The sequence below is a fragment of the Ochotona curzoniae genome, unplaced genomic scaffold, assembly GCF_017591425.1.
Source record: "Ochotona curzoniae isolate NIBS_2020 unplaced genomic scaffold, NIBS_Ocur_1.0 scaffold_3223, whole genome shotgun sequence".
NCBI lineage: Eukaryota > Metazoa > Chordata > Mammalia > Lagomorpha > Ochotonidae > Ochotona > Ochotona curzoniae.
Window position 1 is genome coordinate 7,512,733 of NW_024467108.1, and position 19,110 is coordinate 7,531,842.

Here is a 19,110-nt window from a genome sequence, read left to right on the forward strand (position 1 = left end):
CAACCCCCCGGCTCACCAAACGTCCGGCCGCTGCAGTCTGCCTCCGCCTCCCGCCGGCGACGATCCGCCCGATCTCCCCGCCTCCGGGCTGTCCGCGTCTCCCGTCAGGCTGTTTTCAAAAGTGACTCAGCAGGTCTGGAGTGGGATGTCGGTTTCTCTACCTTTGCCCTGCTCCGTTCTCGCTGTTCTTCCGAGTTGTGTGGATCTTTTTGGCTCCACACTGTCCCAGGGAGCCTCACGGACCTCTCCCTGCGATTCCCTGCTGTTCCTCTTTGCTGCTTCTGTAACTTTCTATCCCTCTTTCACTGGACGCTCCCTCACAGCCTTCCTCCTACGTCGGCCATCTTCCCTCTCTCCTAAATATAGTTTTAAAATGAATATTTTAGATGTAGTTTTCATTTCCTCCCTCCTTCCTTTTAAAGAAATCTTATTTGAAAGGTAGGGTTGCAGAGAAAAGAAAGATGGAGAGAGATTTTTTATTTGCTGGCTCAGTCCCCAGATGGTTACAACAGCCATTCTACGCCAGGCTACAGTCAGGAGCCTAGAACTCTGTCCATCTGGATCTCCCATGTGGGCTGCAGGAACCGAAATGTTTGCGCCATCTTCCATTGTTCTGTCAGTAGCATTAGCAGGAAGCTGTATAGGAAACAGAGCCTCTGGCACTTGAACTGGCACTCCATTACAGGATGTTGGCATTGTAAGCAGCAGCTTAACCTGCTGTAAAATCTTTTAAACGAAAAACCAATGACACCATAGCAATGTATTCACAAAGACATACACATTTATAAAAAGGACAGGCAAGAATGAATTTTCCTTTCCTCTGACACATCAAGGGGATATCCTAGGAGGGTTAGAAACACAGCAAGGGTAGATCTATGTCTTGAATTAATTTATCATGATCAGATTCAAGACAACAGTTCAACACCCAGTGACAATTTAGCAGTATTTAGTATAGATGTCTTGCTAAGTTATACTGCATTTCTAGTTTGTTCTCTTCCCTTCTGTTACTACAGTCACTTATGCTGCCAAACAACATACCAATCTAATCTAGAAAAAGAAAAACAACACTGATAAGAATGTGGGTATCTAAGGCACTGGCACTGCAGAATAATGACAACTAATTTGAGAAGCAGAGAAACAAGTAAGAATAAAAAGACTGGGCAGCAGTCAAGATAATGAAGGAATTTCTAGGCCCTCACATTCTGTAATGCAAATGTTTAACTTCAGATTTCATGTAAAAAATGTAGAGTAAAACATTAAAAGAACATGTATACCTTCTAAGCCAGCAGAGGACAAGAAAGGAAAACAGAGAAGGCCAGAAGTCCAATGGACAGGGGTATGGCAGCAAGCAGTAATTCGATGGAAGGAGAAGGAGGTTAAAGATCCTTTACCTAAAGTCTGTCACCTTCAGGCCAGCAATGAGATAAAGGAATTGCTCAGTAAGCAAATGATTTGTGAAGAGTATATACCTCAATCCCTAAGCAAAGCAGACGCACACTGGGAGGAAAAGGGCCGCCAGTCCATATGTCTGCACTGTTGACTGACAGAATAGTTATCCGTGAGGCAAAAACGTTGACCACTGGGGCTGTCAAACTGTTATCTTTTATGAGCAGCAAATCTCCATTTGAAGTTAAAAATCACCAGCTTTCCTGACCCTGAGTTGTAGACTAACTGCTGTAAATACACTTGAAGAAAATAGAAACATAACTGAAAGGTCAGCACAACTGTAAGATGGCTTTAAAACGCAAAACCGCTTAACAGGAATATCCAAGTGCTTACAGCTTATGAATGGGAAAAATCCTTTGTTACAAATTCTCACCTAATAATCTTCTAAAAACTTTTATTGATGTATTTGAAAGGCAGAGAGAGACACACACAGAGAGAAAGCGGTATCTTTTATCCATCAGTTCATTCCCCCAGTGCTCTCAAACAGCCAGCAATGAAGGGCCAGGCTGTAGCCAGAAGTTCAAAACTATCTGGGTAGCAGGCACTCAAATACTTGAGCAAATATTCACTGCTTTCCCAGAATGCAAGAATGCATTAAGAGGAAGCTGGGCTAGAGGTGAAGAAGGCAAGACTTGAACCAACACTCAGACACGGGATGCGGATGTCTCGAGGGGCAGTTTACCTCACTGTGTTGCAATACCTCAATTCAGTATTTAAGGGACCACCTTCCACCAAGACAATTGCACAGACTAAATTACAAAAGCAGAAAAGAAGCTGATTTCTTTTGCGGGGGAAGGTGCACTGTTTTGAATTTAGGAAAAAACTTAATATTCCAATGAACTAAGTCATTCAACTGTGCACACTGCTTTGAGTACCAACAGAGCAATCAAGTAAACAAAAGCTCTAGCAACAAGTCCCTGACACCAAAACTGCCACATTCTTATTAGCTTCATGAAGCTCAGCATGAAAATTTGTGTAATACATAGTGATTGTTCAACCTGCAATAATTCCCAGGAGTGAAAAATAGAAATGTGAGTTCTTAAGTCATTTTATCTTTCAAGCTGGCCAGGATAAAGTTGAGCTGACCACATCTTATCTCTAAGCAATGTGCAGTGTTCAGTCTGCAAAGAGTTACTACCTAAGGACTTGGAAAAGTAAAATAAGGGTAGGCAGACGAGGAACTGTCACCTGGAACAAAATCTTGTAATGTAGGTGAATTTCACGGTCCAGTTTCTTTCCTGTGTCTCCTGATTTTGGTTTGGAGGTAAATGTTGAACTGTTTCAGCAGGCAGAGGAAGCAAAACTTTTGGAAGAAAGTTCTTACCTCCAGTCATAGACCTGGGGTGTTGCCAGCTTTTGGGGAGGGAATCAGTGAATGCAAAAGCTCCGTTTTTCCAGTAGATGAAAATATACATTAAAAATATGCAAAATCCAAGAGATACATGTTAGAAAATGATTTCCTGTGTTGTGGTTCATATTATTCCTGGGGTTTGACAATCAACACTTGGGCTGGCACAGTTGTGGCATAGTGGGTTAAGTAAGCTATGTCCTATGAAGCTGACATCCCACACTAGAGTATAGGTTTGAGTTTCAGTTGCTCTATTTTAGAGATGGGAAGGCCACAAACACCTAATCTTATGCCACCCACATGGGAGACCTTCACATGCTCCTGGTTCCTGGCTTCAGACCCGGACCTGTACTGATCATCACAGCCATTTAGAGAGTGAACCAAGGGAGGAAGATCTCATCTCTTCTAGTCTGCCTGTCAAATAAGTAAGTCTTAAAAACCAACATATCGATCAGTACACCCCCCCCCCCGCCCCCCCCCCCCCCCCAGAACTCGTTCACCTGCCCCCCCCCCCCCCATCACTGGTAATCCCTTAACGCTACCATCCCCGCACATTACGCGCGCGCTACTTAGGAAATGTAACAGAATGAAATAAATAATTCACTTCAAATATTAACATTAGATCTGGAATGTTTCACTTTACCTTATTTATGAGAATAAAAGAATTTCATTGATTTGTTGACTAAGTACAAAGCAGCAATTCTGCAGCTGAGTCCTGCTCACAACGAAAAAAGTTCGTAGTTTATTTATCTAACACTCAAAGTTCTCACTAATACAGCTGAACAAATAAGTTATTTTGCAACTACATCTTATCATAAAATGTAATTCGGGAGCCAACATTTTAAATGTTTAGAAAACTCTAAAGTATGTGCTATCTTTGTGACATCTCCCTTTGGTATCTACATCGGGCAGCAGAGAAAAGTTTCCTTCCTCACAATACTCGCTGCCTAGGCAGTGAGCTCCAATGAAAGCTACTTATGGAATACACTGCCTTACTGTGAGGCTGGATCCTGAATCCCTACAATCCAGAACAAGGTTACTGAACAGCAGCACTGCCAGTGTTTGTGGCTTGACGTGTGCGTGTGATGCACATGAGCAGGATGGGGACTGTGTGCAGGGTGCAACTGTGCACTGCAGGATGTTGAGCAATATCCCTGCCTCTACTCACTACATGCAGGTAGCATTCACTCTTCCCCATCTCTGCTCCTTTCTAGGTAGGGACAACAAAAAATATCCCATGGGGAACACTAATCTAGCAGTGTGTGGTCAGAATTCTCCTTTAGGGCTGATATATTTGGGAACTTGGGAATGTCAACTGCTGAAGATTCTTACGAGATTCTCCTTACAAATGGTCCAGACTCACACATGCTGACTCAATCAAAATATTCCTTTCAGAAGCTAGCAAGTCCCAAAAACTAGCTGCTGGGGAGAGGCACAAAAGCCCATCCTTGTCTTTATTTGGGACCATTCTAACTCTTAGGTTCCTCACACAAAGGCTATGCCCTTTGTTTGTATTTCCATCCAGTTCAACGTTTTCCTCTGCCCAGTGCTACTTTTTTTCTTTCTTTATAGATGTCATTCTTCAGAGTTTTTTCTGAAAACATCTTTGTCCACCAATCTCTGCCTTAAGGTCTGTTTATTAGGAAGTTCAATCCAAGACCGAGCAAAAATTCTATTTGAACTGTGGCATATATAAAATTTATGCCTCAAATATATTTAGGTCACTTATAGTAAGTAAGAATGGAAAGACAGATAAATGGATAGAAAGAAGAATCAATGCACACTATCAAATAAACATCCTGTAATTACAAATCCAAACTAAGACTTGGATAAAGAATTCAGAATGTTAATATTTTTGTACTCGCTAAATACTGTTAACTGCATTGTGCGTATATATATATGTGTATGTATATATATGCTACTCAATCTCCATAAAGATGTAAAAATTATATTAATTTTGTAGATATGGAAACTGAGGTCGAGAAAATTAAGTCATAAAGCAATGAAGCAATGCAACAGTATCACCTGACCATCCAACCCAGAGCTAATTTTATATGTCCACAGCCTCCTGAGAAGTCTGTTTTGTTTTTTTTTTAAATCAATTTACTTAATTTATCCGAAGGTTGGTTCACTTTCCAAATGCCCATCACAGGTGGGAACTCAATCAGTTCTTCTATAATGCTGACAGGGACCCAACTACTTATAGTATTACCTTCTTCCACTCAGGGTTCACAGCAGTAGGAAGCTGGGAGCAGGGCCAGCTTCAAATCGCAGGATTCAAACCCTGGGAATCCCAAATAGTGTCTTAACTGGCAAGCTGAATATCTGCCCTGATCTATTACTAAATTCCTTTCCTTTACCAAAGATTTATTTTTGTTTGAAAGGCAGAGTTGTAGAGACAAGGAGAGACAGAGAGAGAGGTATTGCATTTGCTTGTTCAATTCCTCAAATGGTCTCAGTGGCTGGAGCTGGGCCAGTAAGAAGCAACAGCCCTTTGTTACTCCCCCAACCCCAGATACAGGGCAAAATGATTATATTAGTGTGGAAACAATGATATTACCCACTTTCACCCTGTAGCTCGTGACCCTTTGTACCCTAATAAACTAAGAGTATTAAAAAAAAAAAAAAAGAAGCAACAGCCAGGCGTTTCTTCCATGTCTCCCAAATGAATGCAGAGGCCAAAGGACTTGAGCCATCTTCTACTGCTTTCCCAGCACATTAACAGTGAGCCGATATGAAGTGAAGCAGAAGCATTTGAACTGGTATCTACAAGGGATGTTAATCATTTCTTGGACTTGTGGCTAAGACCAAGTATGTATGTGATATTGGTGCCACAGGCAGAGGCTTAGCTGATACGTGTTGGTCCCTGTTATCTCCCTTTAGTTAATTCTTTATGTTGCTACTGCAAATATATTCCTAGTATGTATCTGATCATGCTTTGCCCAAGACAGAGTTTATTTCTCCTTCACCTTTTGGATAAGACTTAAACTCCTTAGCTTAGAAATCAGATACAGACCTTTCATGTCAGGCTCCCAACTTTCTCTGCAGCCTATGCCATTTTGCCCTCCAACTGAGCCCTGCCAGCCTCCTACAGTGATCTAGAGCTACATATCTAGACAGAGAAGTCTAGTTCTGTCAAGGCAGCTACAGAAAGGACTCAAAAATCAATGCATTTAGAAGTTTCCATACTAATGTAAGTTTACATCAAGTGAATCATTGTAATGTAAATTTTGAGGACAAGCAAAGAATTTCTTTTATAGACTATATATTATGAGTACCTGATGGGACAGCTGTGTATGCTTCTTGTTGCCTGTCCAGTCTGTCTACCTGTATAACAGTGACTCAGATGGCACTCAGTGCCAGGAAGCCTGATGGGGGAGGAGGAGGGCGTAGTACATGTTGTGAAAGTGTGAACACACTGTGCTGAAACCACAGCGATCTTGTGATGAGGAGACAAGATGTGATGAGATGATTCCTTGCCACATTGATGATCTTGCCTCCAACGATTTATAGCAATGTTACTGACAACAGCTGATAACTCCAAATCAACCTTTATCTACATATCCATGATCAACAATCTTCAAAAAAAACTGATCTTCAGGTGAAGGTTAAGGAATAACCGTTCATAGAAAAGATCTCAGGAGTTGATATGAACACTAGATACATTCCAAATCCAAGATGCAGGTTTACAACAGTCATCAAAGCAAAACAATCATGTCACTGGCAACACACATAATATAGTTATCAAAACTTAAGTGGTGTGATAACCAACTAATGGCAATCATGGAGGAAAGAAAAGTTGATGCAAAGTGATGGTCTTTCCAGCAGAAATGGAACAATGATTTTTTTTTATTATTGTTATTGTTGTTTTTGATGTCAAAGGCAAACCTGTATGCTTAGTTTGTGGTGATGCACTGGAAGTGCTGACAAAAAGCCAATTTGGAGTATCATTAAACTCAAAACACGCTCAATTCAATGAGCGAGGAGGCCAGATGTAGCTGGATAAAATCAATGCTCTTCAGCAGAGCCTGGAATCACAGGTCACCTCCACAAGGCCTCCTTGTTATTCGTTCTTGCAGTGAGAGAGCTAATCACAGAGTGGAGCCTCCGTGGAGGAAAGCGTTTGTGAGAGTGCATGGTGGCTGCTGGGGTGGTGTTAGTATCGAAGTAAAATTGTTTCGGAGTGTGTTTGCCTTAGAAAACACTCCGGACTTAAACATGTATTTAAAAAACACAGAAGGGGTTCCATGCTGTGGTGCAGTAAATCAAGTCACCACTTGCAATGCTGGACTCCAATATGGCTGCTGGTATTGCTGGCTTGGGAAAGCAGTGGAGAACAGCCCAAGTGTTTGTGCACCTGTACCCATGTGAGAGACTCAGAAGTTGTTCTTGCCCCAGTTCCAGCCAGTGCAGTCATTTGGGAGAAAGCTTTCCCTCTTTCTAACTCTTCCTTTGAAATAAATAAATTTTACAAAGAAAATCTTTTTGTTGTTGTTTTTACTTATTGTTTCCTTCATGTATCTGAAGTAAGGGGGAATTTTAAGGGAAAAGCCTCACCAAGTCTCCCACCCACCCCAGGTCCCTGATGTCAGGCATACTCTAAGGGTCTTGCTAAAGTGGTTTTAATAGTTCAACAGTTCTGAATTGTTACGACTCTCACCACTCCAAGCAGGATGTGGTCATTGGAGAATCCACTGATTGACATAGTCCATCTTAGAGTCTTCATTTGCCCAGTTTTCACTGCCAACATATAGCTGCGGTGGTTGATTGACTTGTTCTGTCCTCTGTCTTTTCTTGGTTAGCGTTCTGAGTTCGAAAACTCGATTGGGGGGATCCCCAAGGAAACTTTGTCTCAGGTGTTTGCAGACCAGATTCTTGTATGTACTAGAAAGAACAGGGTCCTGCACAGTCCATGACCCTGATCAGCTGGTGGTTGCAGTTGCTGGGCTGGTTTTGTTTCCAGCACTGTCTTCCAGGTGAACCAGTGGGCGTTGCAGTCCATCTTGGTTCTGCCCAGCACACACTTGGCCCTCACATAAACCAGTGGGAGCTTCCCTCTGACTTGTGATGACACACAGACACAACAGAAACTATTCAAGTGGCCATTGTTCCTGGGGTAACTGCAAAGTCTGATACGCAAGAGGAACTGCTGCTCCTGGAAGCCACGCACGGCGCTACCAGGAGCAAGGATTTACCTTTTTATTTTTTAAAAGATTTATTTATTTTTATTACAAAGTCAGATATACAGAGAGGATGAGAGATAGAGAGGAAGATCTTCCATCCGATGATTCACTCCCCAAGTGAGCGCAATGGCCGGTGCTATGCCTATCTGAAGCCAGGAGCCAGGAACTTCTTCCAGGTCTCCCACATGGGTGCAGGGTCCCAAAGCTTTGGGCTGTCCTTGACTGCTTTCCCAGGCCTCATGCAGGGAGCTGGATGGGAAGTGGAGCTGCCGGGATTAGAACCGGCGCCCATATGGGATCCCAGCGCATTCAAGGCGAGGACCTCAGCCGCTAGGCCATGCAGCTGGGCTCAGGAGTGAGGATTTAGAGACATGTTTCATCAATGAAAAACTTGAACTAACATTTGAAGAGTTAAGTGGTCTTCCTATAGATGGGAGCTTCAGCCATTGTTGGCTCACTAACAGGGTTAGTTGTCTAACAACTGAATCCTCTCAGTCTTGATTCCAAGTGACTTAATTCTATGTTATTACATCATACACCAAGAAAATGTCTGTCAGGGAACTCCAGGACAGCAAGTGGCTGTGTGATCCTGCATTGACAGTGGGCATTACACCAATCGCTGCTGAAAGCTCAACTTCCACAGCAGCACCCAACCAGCTTCTCAACACCCTGCTTTCAAACAGGAAATTATCTGAAGCTAAATTAAGTCTGGGGAAGAGTACAACTTGAATAATTCAGTTCATTTTCCGAATCTGGAAAGCCAATGCTTGCTAGATGTTTGGATGAGCTGGTCACTATAACTGAGGTACTAGGCCTGGCATGATTGCCTAGTGGCTAAATCCTCGCCTTGCATGCCCAGAATACCTTATGGACACCAGTTCATGTCCAGCCTGCCCCACGTCTCATCCAGCTCCCTGCCTGTGGCCTGGAAAAGAGCCTTGGACCCTGCACCTGCGTGGAAGATCTGGAAGAAGCCCCTGGCTCCTGGCTTTAGATTGGCTCAGCTCAGGTCACTGCGGTCATTTGGAAAGTAAACTAGCAGATAGAAGATCTTTCTGTCTCTCCTTTTCACTGTAAATACGACTTTCTGATAAAAATTAAAAATAAAATAAATCTTTAAAAAAAAACTAATTGAGGTACTTGAAGGATTCAAGGATGTGAAAAGCAAATGCAACTAAACATCTTTGCTACACTGTTCACTGTGGAACCAGCTTTTGTGCCTGATGACTTAGAACACTGATCGGGGAGCAAAAAGCCAGGTACCATGTCCTCCCCACACCCAGCTTGAGCTATAGAATCGTCATACAGGCAGTGATAAATTTCCTACTTTGAGGAGACATGCATCAAAATATGCATCTGTGTTGGGAACAACTTCCTGCTGAGAGCTGTTCTTTTCAAAACCTATCACTGCAAAGAGTCGGCTGTGCTTCAAAATGACTGACACATCGTCAACACCAGCTGGTGCTGCAAGTCTCATCAGAGAGGAGCAGTTCCAGCCATCACATTAAGGGTGCGTTAATGAAAAGTATGACCAAATACAGCAAACTAATTTTTAAGCTGATAATTTCCCATGATCTACAAATGATGTTATAAATAACCAAAAGGTCCTCGGCAGAAAAGAAGGCTTTCCACCCAGGCTGTGGATATTTACAGAGCTACCAAGATGTTTTCTTTAGTTTCCCAGCAAGTAACAGTCACTACTTACCAAACCTGTTCATGTTCCAGATCCCATATGGAGTAATTTATGTTAGATACATTACATTTAGGAAACAAATAAAATTATTCTCAGTTTAAAGCTGAGAAAGCTAAAAATGCTTGTGAAGTTAGGTAATTTCCAAGCAAAGCTAATAGAAGAGCTAGATATGAATTTAAATTTGTCTAGATCTTGTACTTTACTACACTCAGGTGTTCAGTAAGTGTTTATTAAACCAAATGCTTGTTCACCTTCTTTACTCAATGAATATCTGTAACACAGACAGAAAAAAAAAAATACAAAGAAGCAAGTATTTTTACTCAAGATTCACTTAGTTATCTAAAAAGCAGAGCAACTCCGAGAGAGGAAGAGAGGGGACCAGACAGCGGAAGCAGAGCTCTCCAACCACTGGTTCACCGCCCAGGATTTCAACAATTGAGGGTGTGCCAAGCTAAAGCCACAAGCCTGGAACTCCAGCTGGGCCTTCCCAATGGATGACAGGGGCCCAAGCATTCGGGCCATCATTTACTGTTTTCCCAGGTGCATTAGCAGGATTCAAAGTGGAGCACCTGGAATTTGAACCTGAGATATGGGAAGCTGCCATCATAGGCAGCAGCAGCTTAATTCACAGTGCCACAATGCTGGCCCTACAGAAACATTTTAATGCTACAAATACCTGAGATTTACATACTTGGTATTTTAAAATTCATGTACCTACCTGTGTGAGATCTTGAAGATTCTCAATAAAAGAAATCTCTGCTTCCACCATATAAAACTCTGCCAGGTGTCTCCGACTCTGAGAATTCTCAGCCCGGAATGTTGGACCAAAGGTAAATACTTGATTGAAAGCTCTGCAATTCAAGATTAAGAGTGTAAAAATAGGGTTCACATGATTAGCTTTAGCTATTTAAAATATTCAGCAAGCTCTTAAGAAAAAAGTTTCATGCCTCTGCCTTGCCCACAGATCCACATATATTAGCTACTATATTTCTCTAATGCGTGATAATAATAGTTTCATTAAAAACGAGACACTTATAGAAACCATTTTACCCCGAAGGAATTTGCAACTGCTTTACAAACCCTATGGTTTACTAAATATAGAAACATTACCACTTCTGGGTGAACTCTACTGCAGCTGCCTGAAACAGCAGGCAACTGTGTTTCATTGCAATCAAGAACAGAGTTAAGGAAAAATACCATAGCCCAAGAAGCCACACCTAGAATTTATGTGCAAAAGGTACACTCCATTATTTTAAAAATTCACAAAAAGTGTGTTGCATACACATGGCAACTCACCTTGGATTAAGCCTACTCAAGTCCTGCACAACCACCTAAGTCTGCCAAAAAGTGCTTCAGCGACCCCGAAATTTATGAGCAAGCAAAGATTTTTGAGGAACTATTCTAGTTTGCTCTCTGGATTTCTAGGACGAGAGCCTCACCATTCACAATGGACTTTTAAATTCCCATACGGAGGTCTAACACAAAACCTTCATTCTAACACATGCAGCTGTCTGCTGCATGGAAGTTGGAAGCAAGACAACTGAGATCAAGCTCTCGAGGGAATTTTAAAAAGTTTGTGGGAAAATGAAATTAACAGGTAAATTTATTTTTGTGCAGATTCAAAATCCATGCATAGTTTTTTCATTATACAAATTTGCCATTAATATTTTGAAAACCCCTTACATGCATGTTCAATTTTTTTGCATCAAAATAAATTCTCTTTTCATTCTATTGTTCAAGAACTCTTAAAAGTATCCTTGGATAGGAAGCAATGAATATTTTTCAAGGATCAAATCTTTTATAAAGCTTTGCAGAAAAAAAGCAAAACAAAAAAACAAGAGGTTTAAGGCTCCCTAACAACATACTAAACGCATTCTTCACTTGTTATTAAATAACAGTAATAACAGAAACTAGATGGGTTTTGTGTGTGTATGTGTGTGTGTGTGTGTATCTTTTAAAAGGTATTTCAGTTAAGACCTGGCTGGTAAGATGCTTAGAAATTCAGGAATTCTTGTTTTGACTGTATTGCCACCTTTCTGATAGTGTGATCAGCTAGTCTGAGAATCCATTTTTAATGATAAAAAATAAATGACAGAAACTAAAAAATAATCTTATGTTTGGTTACCTCCCTCCCAAGATTCAGACCTAGACTTGCACACTGAAAAGAGAACATATCTAATACAAGATGGAAATTCTTGCCCTGCTCCCTTGAACAAAATAATAAGCACTCCTGCTTTTACTTTTACACCACCTCTAGCTCTCTGTTAATCCACCCAGTCAGCCAAGCCAGACATCACACTCCCCTCAGTGTCCACATGTCCCATGTCACACTGATCACAACATTCAGTTGTTTACAGCTTGGAACACTCTCTCAAATCTCACCACGCTAGTTCTACAGCTGCCATCAGTGTAAACCATTGGAAAAACAACAGTTTTGTACTGGGCTCTGCCATCTGTCTTCCTCTGGCCCCAAACTGCTACAAGTTTTCAAGCTCAAATCTGATTATGTCAGCTGTAGCTTAACAATCTTCAAGGATTCATAACTGCCAAAAGACAGAAATCTGAACTCCTAATTTTGACTCAAATTTGCCTCACAGCCAGCAACTGTGAAGACATTGCCCTGACCTCCCATACATCTACATGCCAAGGCTCCACCTGGCTGTTCTCCACTCTGCAATGCCCCAACCCTTCCCTAGTTCCTTTCTTCTTTCTCTCTAAATGGCAAATTATCAACTATTCTTCAAGTTTTGGCTTCTTCTAAAACCTACCAAACCCTCCCGGCCCCACCTTGCCCTAGTGTATAGTACCATAACACCTTATCTATACATTTATTATACATAGCATACTGCTTTGAAATGTGATTATGTAGTTAAAGCGTTTTCCTCCTGCCAGTCAGCTATGAAATTTTCCAGAATGTGAATCATGTTTTATTCATATTTGCATCTCTAGTGTTGAAGATAAAACAGGTGTTCATGTGGAGTGAATGAGTACTAACGACGATAACAGAGGCTTCCTCCCTTGTAAACTGGAGAAGCACAACTTCCTCAGAAATAGTGACATTACAAATATATTTTACTGACATTGAGTACTTAACATGAGTCAAATAATCTGTGTCCCAAACAATAAAGTAAAAAATTACAAGATCGGGCCCGGCACAGTGGCACAAGTGGTTAAAGGTCCTCGCCTTGCACGCCCGGGATCCCATATGGGCGCCGGTTCTAATCCCGGCAGCCCCACTTCCCTTCCAGCTCCCTGCCTGTGGCCTGGGAAAGCAGTCGAGGACGGCCCAAAGCTTTGGGAACCTGCACCCGCGTGGGAGACCTGGAAGAGGCTCCTGGCTTCGGATCAGCATAGTATCGGCCCGTTGCGCTCACTTGGGGAGTGAATCATTGGACGGAAGATCTTCCTCTCTGTCTCTCCTCTCTGTATATCCGCCTTTCCAATAAAAAAAATAATAAAAATAAATCTTTAAAAAAAAAATTACAAGATCACAAGATTCCGATCTGTGTTTAACTCAGGTATGTTGGCAATAGTATGAAGGTACTTCAGAATTTTAATGGAAAATGGATTTTAAAAGTTTACTTTGGTGCAAAATAATTCCAAAATTCATTAGCTTTTTCCTAATACATATTTGTGAAGTTTTAGAAGACTCCTGTATGGATGAATTTCAGAAGATTTTTGTATCAGGACACTTACCTCAAATTCCATTTTGCATGAGCATTTAAAAGTTTATCTGAAAGTCAGAGAGAGAAAAAGGACAAGAGAAACAAAGAGAGTCATCTCCTGTCTACTCTCCAAATGCTAACAACAGCCAGAAATGGAAACTCCAGTCAGGTCTGCCATTGGATGGCTGGCACCCAACCTGCAACCTCCCGGAATATGTGTTGCAAGGAAGACAGAACTGGGAGCAAAGCCAGAACTTGAACCCAGGCACTATGATACAGGATGCAGGATCCCAAATGGCACCTTTTCTTTTTTTAATAATTCATTTATTTTTATTGGAAAGGCAGGCCAAATTTTGCAGAGAAACAGCGGCAGAATTTAATTGAAAAGGTAAGTTTACAGAGAGGAGGGGAAGAAAGATCTTCCACCACTGGTTCACTCTCCAAATGGCCACAGTGGCTGGAGATGAGCCAATCCCATGCCAGGAGCTTCTTTTAAGGTTTCCCATGCGGGTGCAAGGTTGCAAGGCTTTGTGCTGTCCTCTACTGTTCCCAGGCCACAAGCAGAGAGCTGGATGGAAAGTGGAGCGGTTGGGACATGAACCGATGTCCACAAGATCCCAGTGCTTACAAGGTGAGGATTTAGCTATTGAGCCATTGTGCCAGGTCCTCATCTGGCACCTTAACCACTGTATCAAATGTCTGCTCCAATTTTCCAAGCATTTTGTGAGGTATACCTTGGATACTTAAATACAAAAAATGACCTTTCTAGAACTGCACTGCAGCACAAGAAACTACAGATGGAAATGTTCATCAATATTCAGTGTCAACCAACAACAACTATATATATGAATGTTAACTTACATAAAATGACATTTTCTTCTGGGATTGTATCATAAAAAAGGTATATAACTTTAACATGAAGGTGTATCTTACTGAACACTTTAAGGCATAAATGTGTATGTGGCTGAGCTGAGATTTATACCTAGGGCCCTGAAATACAGAGAGGTTAAAATAATTGCAGCTCAAAAGAGACATGCAGTTTGTAATAAGGTACCAAGTACAGAGGAAAAAGTGGTTTCTAACAAAAACTTCAAATTCAAATCACAAGGGCACCTGCTTTTCATGAGGCAATTGACTGTAAGATGCTCCATAATGAGCAGCAATTTGTAATTTAACAGTTAACATTTTTTCCTGGCAATGCAGGGCAATCTGTCTAGCATGAAATGTGGAAAAGAAAGAGAAATTTTTATTTTAATTATGGTAAGGATCAGGCTGACAGAAGCACTTGAGCTAAGTATCACTTTTCCAGAGCAAGAACTAAGGGCCACAGTGCCTTCTCTGAACAGAACGACAAAACAGGCTGGAAGCTGAGAAACTGCCTAATTCAAGCATTAGTTTTTCAGCAGATAACAATTGTCTGCGCCCGTGTCCAGGGTTCTGTTATAAAAGTAGTGATGTGGGGGTAAGCACTGTGGTGTAGCAGGTGAGGCCACTGCATGCAATGCCAGTTCAAGCCCCATCTGTTCCATTCCTGTTCCAGATCCCTGCTAATGTGCTTGGGAAAGCAGTGGAAGACGGCCCTAAACTCATGTGGGAGAGCTGGAAGAAGTTTCTAGCCCCCAGCTTTGATCTGGCCCAGACCCTGTAAATGGGGCCATTTGGGGAGTCAACGGGTTTTTGCCTGGCCTCCTCCCTTCTCCCACTCCCAACTACCCTAGCTTCTGGAACAGTAACTGCCTTCTAAATGAATAAATATTTAAAAGTAGTGGTGGTATTAATAGTAGTAATGATGGTGGTTATCAATGACAAATGAAAATTAGGAGGGCAGCTGAAAATATAAACTCAGGTGCCTGGCAGAAAATACAAAATCCTTACAGTTAAGCTGCTGCTGTTTTTCTTGTTTTTTGTTTGTTTTTGTTTTTAATACTTATTTCTTGGAGAGACAGGGCTTCAGAGACAGGGGAGGACACAGAGAAAGGTCTTATAATCACTGGATTATTCCCCAAACAGCTGCAATGACAAGGCAGAATAGGCTGAAGACAGGAGGCAGAGGCTTCATCTGGGTCTTGCACGTGGGTGGCAGGGCCCAAGCACTTGGGCTATCTTCTACTGCTTTTTCAGGCACATAAGGAAGGAGTTGGATCAGAAATGGGGCAGCTGGGACTCAAACGGCACCTACATGGGATGTTGAACTCACTATACCATGCCAACCCCCATGTTCTTTTTTATAGCTAATAAAAGAAGTATGCATTACTTTCATTTTCTGAAACATGGAACAGAAGTTCAGAGAGGCTGAGAAACTCTCCCCAATCACAGATACAGTTTAATGAGTGCTAGAGGCCAGACTCAAACCAGGATCTGACTAAAATTTTTAGTTTCAGCTATGATTTTAATAGTAATGATGCGCATAACATAAACTCAATACATTTTCCCTCTGCAAAGGTAACCAGGATGAGAAGTTTAACATATTTCACTTCCTTATGAGTAGCTTATTTAGGATATATATATATATATATTAAAAGATATATCTATTGGAAAGGCAGATACAGAGACAAGGAGAGACAGAAAGAACTTCTGTCCACTGATTCACTCCCAACCTGAAGCAAGGAACCAACAACTTCCTCTGGGTCTCTCACATGGATACAGGGTCCCAAGGATTTGGTTCATCCTTCACTGCTTTCCCAGGCCACAAGCAGGGAGTTGGATTGGACGTGGAACAGCTGGGACATGAACTGGTATCCATACGGGATCCTGGTGCACGCAATGCAAGAATTTAGCCATGACGCTATAGCTCTGGCCCTCTTTAGGATATGTTGTCTTCAGGGTGAGTAACTAAACTCTCAACATCTTGTGACCTTGAGCAAGTCTCTTGGCCTTCCTGGTATTCAAAGTCTTACAGGAAAAGGACCAGCTTGGTGGTACAGTGAGTTAGGCTACCTGTGGTACTGGCATCTCATATGAACCCTAGTTTGAGTTCTAAGTGGCTCCACTTCCAATCCAGCTTCCTAAGAATGTGTCTGGGAAAGCAATGGAAGATGGCCCAAGTACTTGGGTGTCCTGTCACCCACATGGGGGACCCAGATGGAACTGTGGGCTCCTAGTTTTGGCCTGACTCAGCATGGGCTTGTGGCCATTTGGGGAGTAAACCAGGACATGGAAGATCTCTGAGTATAACTCTACCTCTCAAACTGATCTTTCTAAAAAAGTTCTTACAGGGGTGGCCTGGTGGTAAACTGGCATAGATCTCTAGCATCTTCTGCAATAATTCTGTCTCTAGTTACATGACACTGATTTGTGCTGACTTTTTTCCTGTCTTCCACAGATACGGAAGCTATTTGCAGCAAGTCTTTAACCAACATTTAAAACAAGACCCAAGAACAAGGCCACGTCTAAAATAAGACATAAGCCCAGGTGAAAGGCCAGCACTGGTATGAGAAGAGACCAGCAGAAAAAGAAAACACTCAGCACAAAAAATCATTCTTGTGCCAAATTCTGCAAAGGGGAAAGCTAAATAAGGAAATCCCATGAACTGAAGTTGATATTTAAGATAACACAAGTACATTCAATACGCATAAGTCAAGAGAGCTCTAAAAGTGGCTTTCTGGAAAATAAAATGACAAAGATTCTACAAAGGTTCCTTTCTCCCTTGTGTGTAGTTTCATGAAGCCCTCACCTCGGTGAGCGTATTAACGTGAAACACTCACTGATGCCTAGCCATTTACTCTATCTAGCTGTCAAATTTGAAAGTTCTTCTTTAAATTTTCAAATAGAGGAATTGCTGTTCTTGAGCTGGGAAGAGCTTACGGAGCACAAGACTGATCAGCAGCTTGCCTTGCACCTTCCCCATAACCTGTAACCTCCGAGCCACTTCTCTCCAGTCAGTCACTGAACTGAAGTGAACTCACAGACAGCTCTAAACAGGCTTATAAAAGTAGTTCTCAGAAAAGGATCGCCTCTTTCACAACTGCTTCACAATCACCAGATTACTGACACTATTACATACATGCCAGTCATCATTTCAACGCGTTAGCCAAGTAGATTCCAGGTACCTATTCCCCAGCTTCTCCCTTTTCTTATATCTTACAATACAGTTGGGGGAAGGGTATGATGGGCCTGGAGCTCTCACCACCTCAACAATGTACTCCACCCTTTCAGAACTCTTCAGGAAATATGAGTCTAAAATTTAAATATTCTTCTTCAATACCACTGCCAAACATGTTTCCAAAATTAATTTTCTTTAATATGTCCTTTTATGGAACTGATTTTGAGTCCCAAGCAAAATTTAATCTTAATCATATAACAAAATTCAAACTTTCCAGGGTCAAGGTCAAGCCACTGCCTGCAATGCCGAGATCTCACAGAGGTCCGACAGTTTGAGTCCCAGCTGTTTTGCTTCCGATCCACATCCCTGTGAACGAAACTGGGAAGGCAGCAGACTACGGTCAGACACAATCCACACTGGCAGCTTCTGGCTTCCATGTGCCTTTGGAAGTGTGAACCAGTGGAGAGAAGATCCCACTCCTCCCTAACCGTCACTCTCTTTTGAATGAATAAAAACAAATCTAAAAAAAAAAATTTTTTTTTTCCCCACAGAATGTTAACAATTCTGTTAAGGTGTGGAAGGTTGGCTACACTCTCTGAGGAGATGACATGAGAACGACTTTCAGCTCAAACAATAAAAACCACAAAAGTCCTGTTACAAGAAAGAGCCTAGTGGGCCCGGCGCGGTGGCGCAGTGGTTAAGGTCCTCACCTTGCACGCCCGGGATCCCATATGGACACCGGTTCTAATCCTGGCAGCCCCGCTTCCCATCCAGCTCCCTGCTTGTGGCCTGGGAAAGCAGTCGAGGACGGCCCAAAGCTTTGGGAACCTGCACCCGCGTGGGAGACCCGGAAGAGGCTCCTGGCTTCGGATCGGCATAGTATCTGCCGTTGCGCTCACTTGGGGAGTGAATCATCGGACGGAAGATCTTCCTCTCTGTCTCTCCTCTCTGTATATCTGCCTTTCCAATAAAAAATAATAAAAATAAATCTTAAAAAAAAAAAAGAGCCTAGCAAATTCAAACAACAAGAGTAACTGGGCTGGACGCAGTGGTCTAGCACCTAAAGTCCTCGCCTTGAGCGCAGCAGGATCCCATATCGGTGCTGGTTCTAATCCCAGCGGCTCCACTTTCCATCCAGCTCCCTGCTTGTGGCCTGGGAAAGCAGTCAAGGACAGCCCAAAGTCTGGGACCCTGCACCAGTGTGGGAGATCCAGAAGAGCTCCTGGCTCCTGGCTTCAGATTGGCGCAGCACTGGCCATTGCGCTCACTTGGGGAGTGAATCATCAGACAGAAGATCTTCCTCTCTGTCTCTCCTCCTCTCTGTATAACTGCCTTTGTGGTGGAAATAAATAAATCTTAAAAAAAAAAAAAAAAAAAGAACAAGAGTAGCTCAGTAGCTTGATGAATGGTATGAGATGAAGTCAAGGACCTAGCGTAGTAGTCTGGTGGCTAAAGTCCTCACCTTGCATGTGCTGGAATCCCATATGTGCACCAGTTCTTATCCTGGCTGCTTCACTTCCCCTCTAGCTAACTCTTGCGCCCTGGGAAAGCAGCAGAGGACAGCCCAAAGCCTTGGGACCCTGCACCCGCGTGGGAGACTCAGGAGAAGCTCCTGGCTCCTGGCTTTGGATTGGCTCAGCTCTGGCTGTTGCGACCACTTGTTGAATGAACCAGCGGATGCAAGATCTTTCTATCTCCTCTTCTCTCTGTAAATCTGACTTTCCAATAAAAAC

At 42.4% G+C, this 19,110-nt stretch overlaps 1 protein-coding gene across 3 annotated transcripts in view; it reads right to left on the bottom strand.

The window, feature by feature from the left end:
* The window catches only part of NARS2 (asparaginyl-tRNA synthetase 2, mitochondrial), a 132,873-nt gene that overhangs the window by 44,189 nt on the left and 69,574 nt on the right, over positions 1-19,110 (bottom strand). For all 3 annotated transcript variants that reach the window (XM_040963978.1, XM_040963979.1, XM_040963977.1), the window contains one exon: positions 10,389-10,521. In XM_040963978.1, the coding sequence (XP_040819912.1) occupies positions 10,389-10,521 (133 nt within the window). The remainder of the gene's footprint in view (positions 1-10,388; positions 10,522-19,110) is intronic.